Here is a 1139-nt window from a genome sequence, read left to right as displayed (position 1 = left end):
ACAAAAATCTGTTAAATCACATCATATCAGTGTTTCCTGAATATATTTGACCAAAGAATTCCTTTTAAAATATTTAAGAAAAATTACTAATATATCGCAAGATAACAGTATTCCTAGAAACATTTTGGGAGATGCAGCTTACTGCTGGTTTCTCTGTTAACAAAGGAGAATATTCATCTACACTACTTTGAAAATTAAAGAATCTATTAAAAACTTTAAACCATTTAAATTCAAGCTCCTACAAGAGATGCTTTTTGAGTAACAATTTTCACAACTGCCTGTAATAAATCAAAATACCAAGTAGCTAAAACAAAACAAACACTACAAAATACAATACATACTCTAATAAAAATAACAAACATGAGACGTAAATAATTCAAGAGCTAAAGGAATATCTTGACATACTAAGAATAGCATCACGGCTTAGAAATATGATTAGTTTATTTGCATTAGGTATTCAGATATCCCTACTTTATATACTAATCCTTCATGTGTTACTAAAGCAACATTGGTTGCAAAGAGATGAATTACTTTTCCCTTTGACTAATATGTTGTAAGATGTCAGTTCAGCTTAGATAAGCAAGATTAGTAAGAATGTGCTTGATAGATTTTATTAATTATGTAGACGCAATCACGAGGCATTTTTAGGTCTAAGACCAGAGAGATATGGAACAAAATGATCANGTAGAGGTTAGGAAACGAATTCAAGAGCCCAACAAACTTGGTTTAAATCCCAGCTCTACCTCTTCCTAGCTGATGATTTGGGCAAGTTCTTTGTGTCTCAGTTTTTCTTCTGTGAAATGGAACTAATAATAGTACTTCACTCATAGCACTGTGAGGACAAAAATAAGTTAATAAGGTGAAGTGCTTAGAATAATGCCACACATACAGTGTTTGCTGTTGTCACTATTATTAGTATTACTATTATTGTTGCTGATGTTGATGAGAGTTCCCTGAAAAATGAAAAAGTTTTGTGGTGACTTCAAATTGGAAAATATTGTATACTATAACTCCCTCTTGGGTATTCATGAGACATATTAATAGAGTAAAAGATCTGAGAAATCCTATGACACCACCAACAAAAATCTGTTAAATCACATCATATCAGTGTTTCCTGAATATATTTGACCAAAGAATTC

At 31.4% G+C, this 1139-nt stretch overlaps 1 protein-coding gene across 1 annotated transcript in view; it reads right to left on the bottom strand.

Annotated features, from left to right (window-relative positions):
* Positions 1-1139, bottom strand: part of NHLRC2 (NHL repeat containing 2) — a gene marked incomplete at its 5' end in the record, with an annotated part of 60951 nt that overhangs the window by 32734 nt on the left and 27078 nt on the right. The window contains one exon of the mRNA XM_008571031.1: positions 143-153. Within this exon, the coding sequence (XP_008569253.1) occupies positions 143-153 (11 nt within the window). The remainder of the gene's footprint in view (positions 1-142; positions 154-1139) is intronic.

The sequence above is a fragment of the Galeopterus variegatus genome, unplaced genomic scaffold (assembly GCF_000696425.1).
Source record: "Galeopterus variegatus unplaced genomic scaffold, G_variegatus-3.0.2 Scaffold654, whole genome shotgun sequence".
Taxonomy (NCBI): domain Eukaryota; kingdom Metazoa; phylum Chordata; class Mammalia; order Dermoptera; family Cynocephalidae; genus Galeopterus; species Galeopterus variegatus.
The sequence above is the reverse complement of the archived record's forward strand: the minus strand, read 5'-3'. Positions and strand labels throughout refer to the sequence as shown.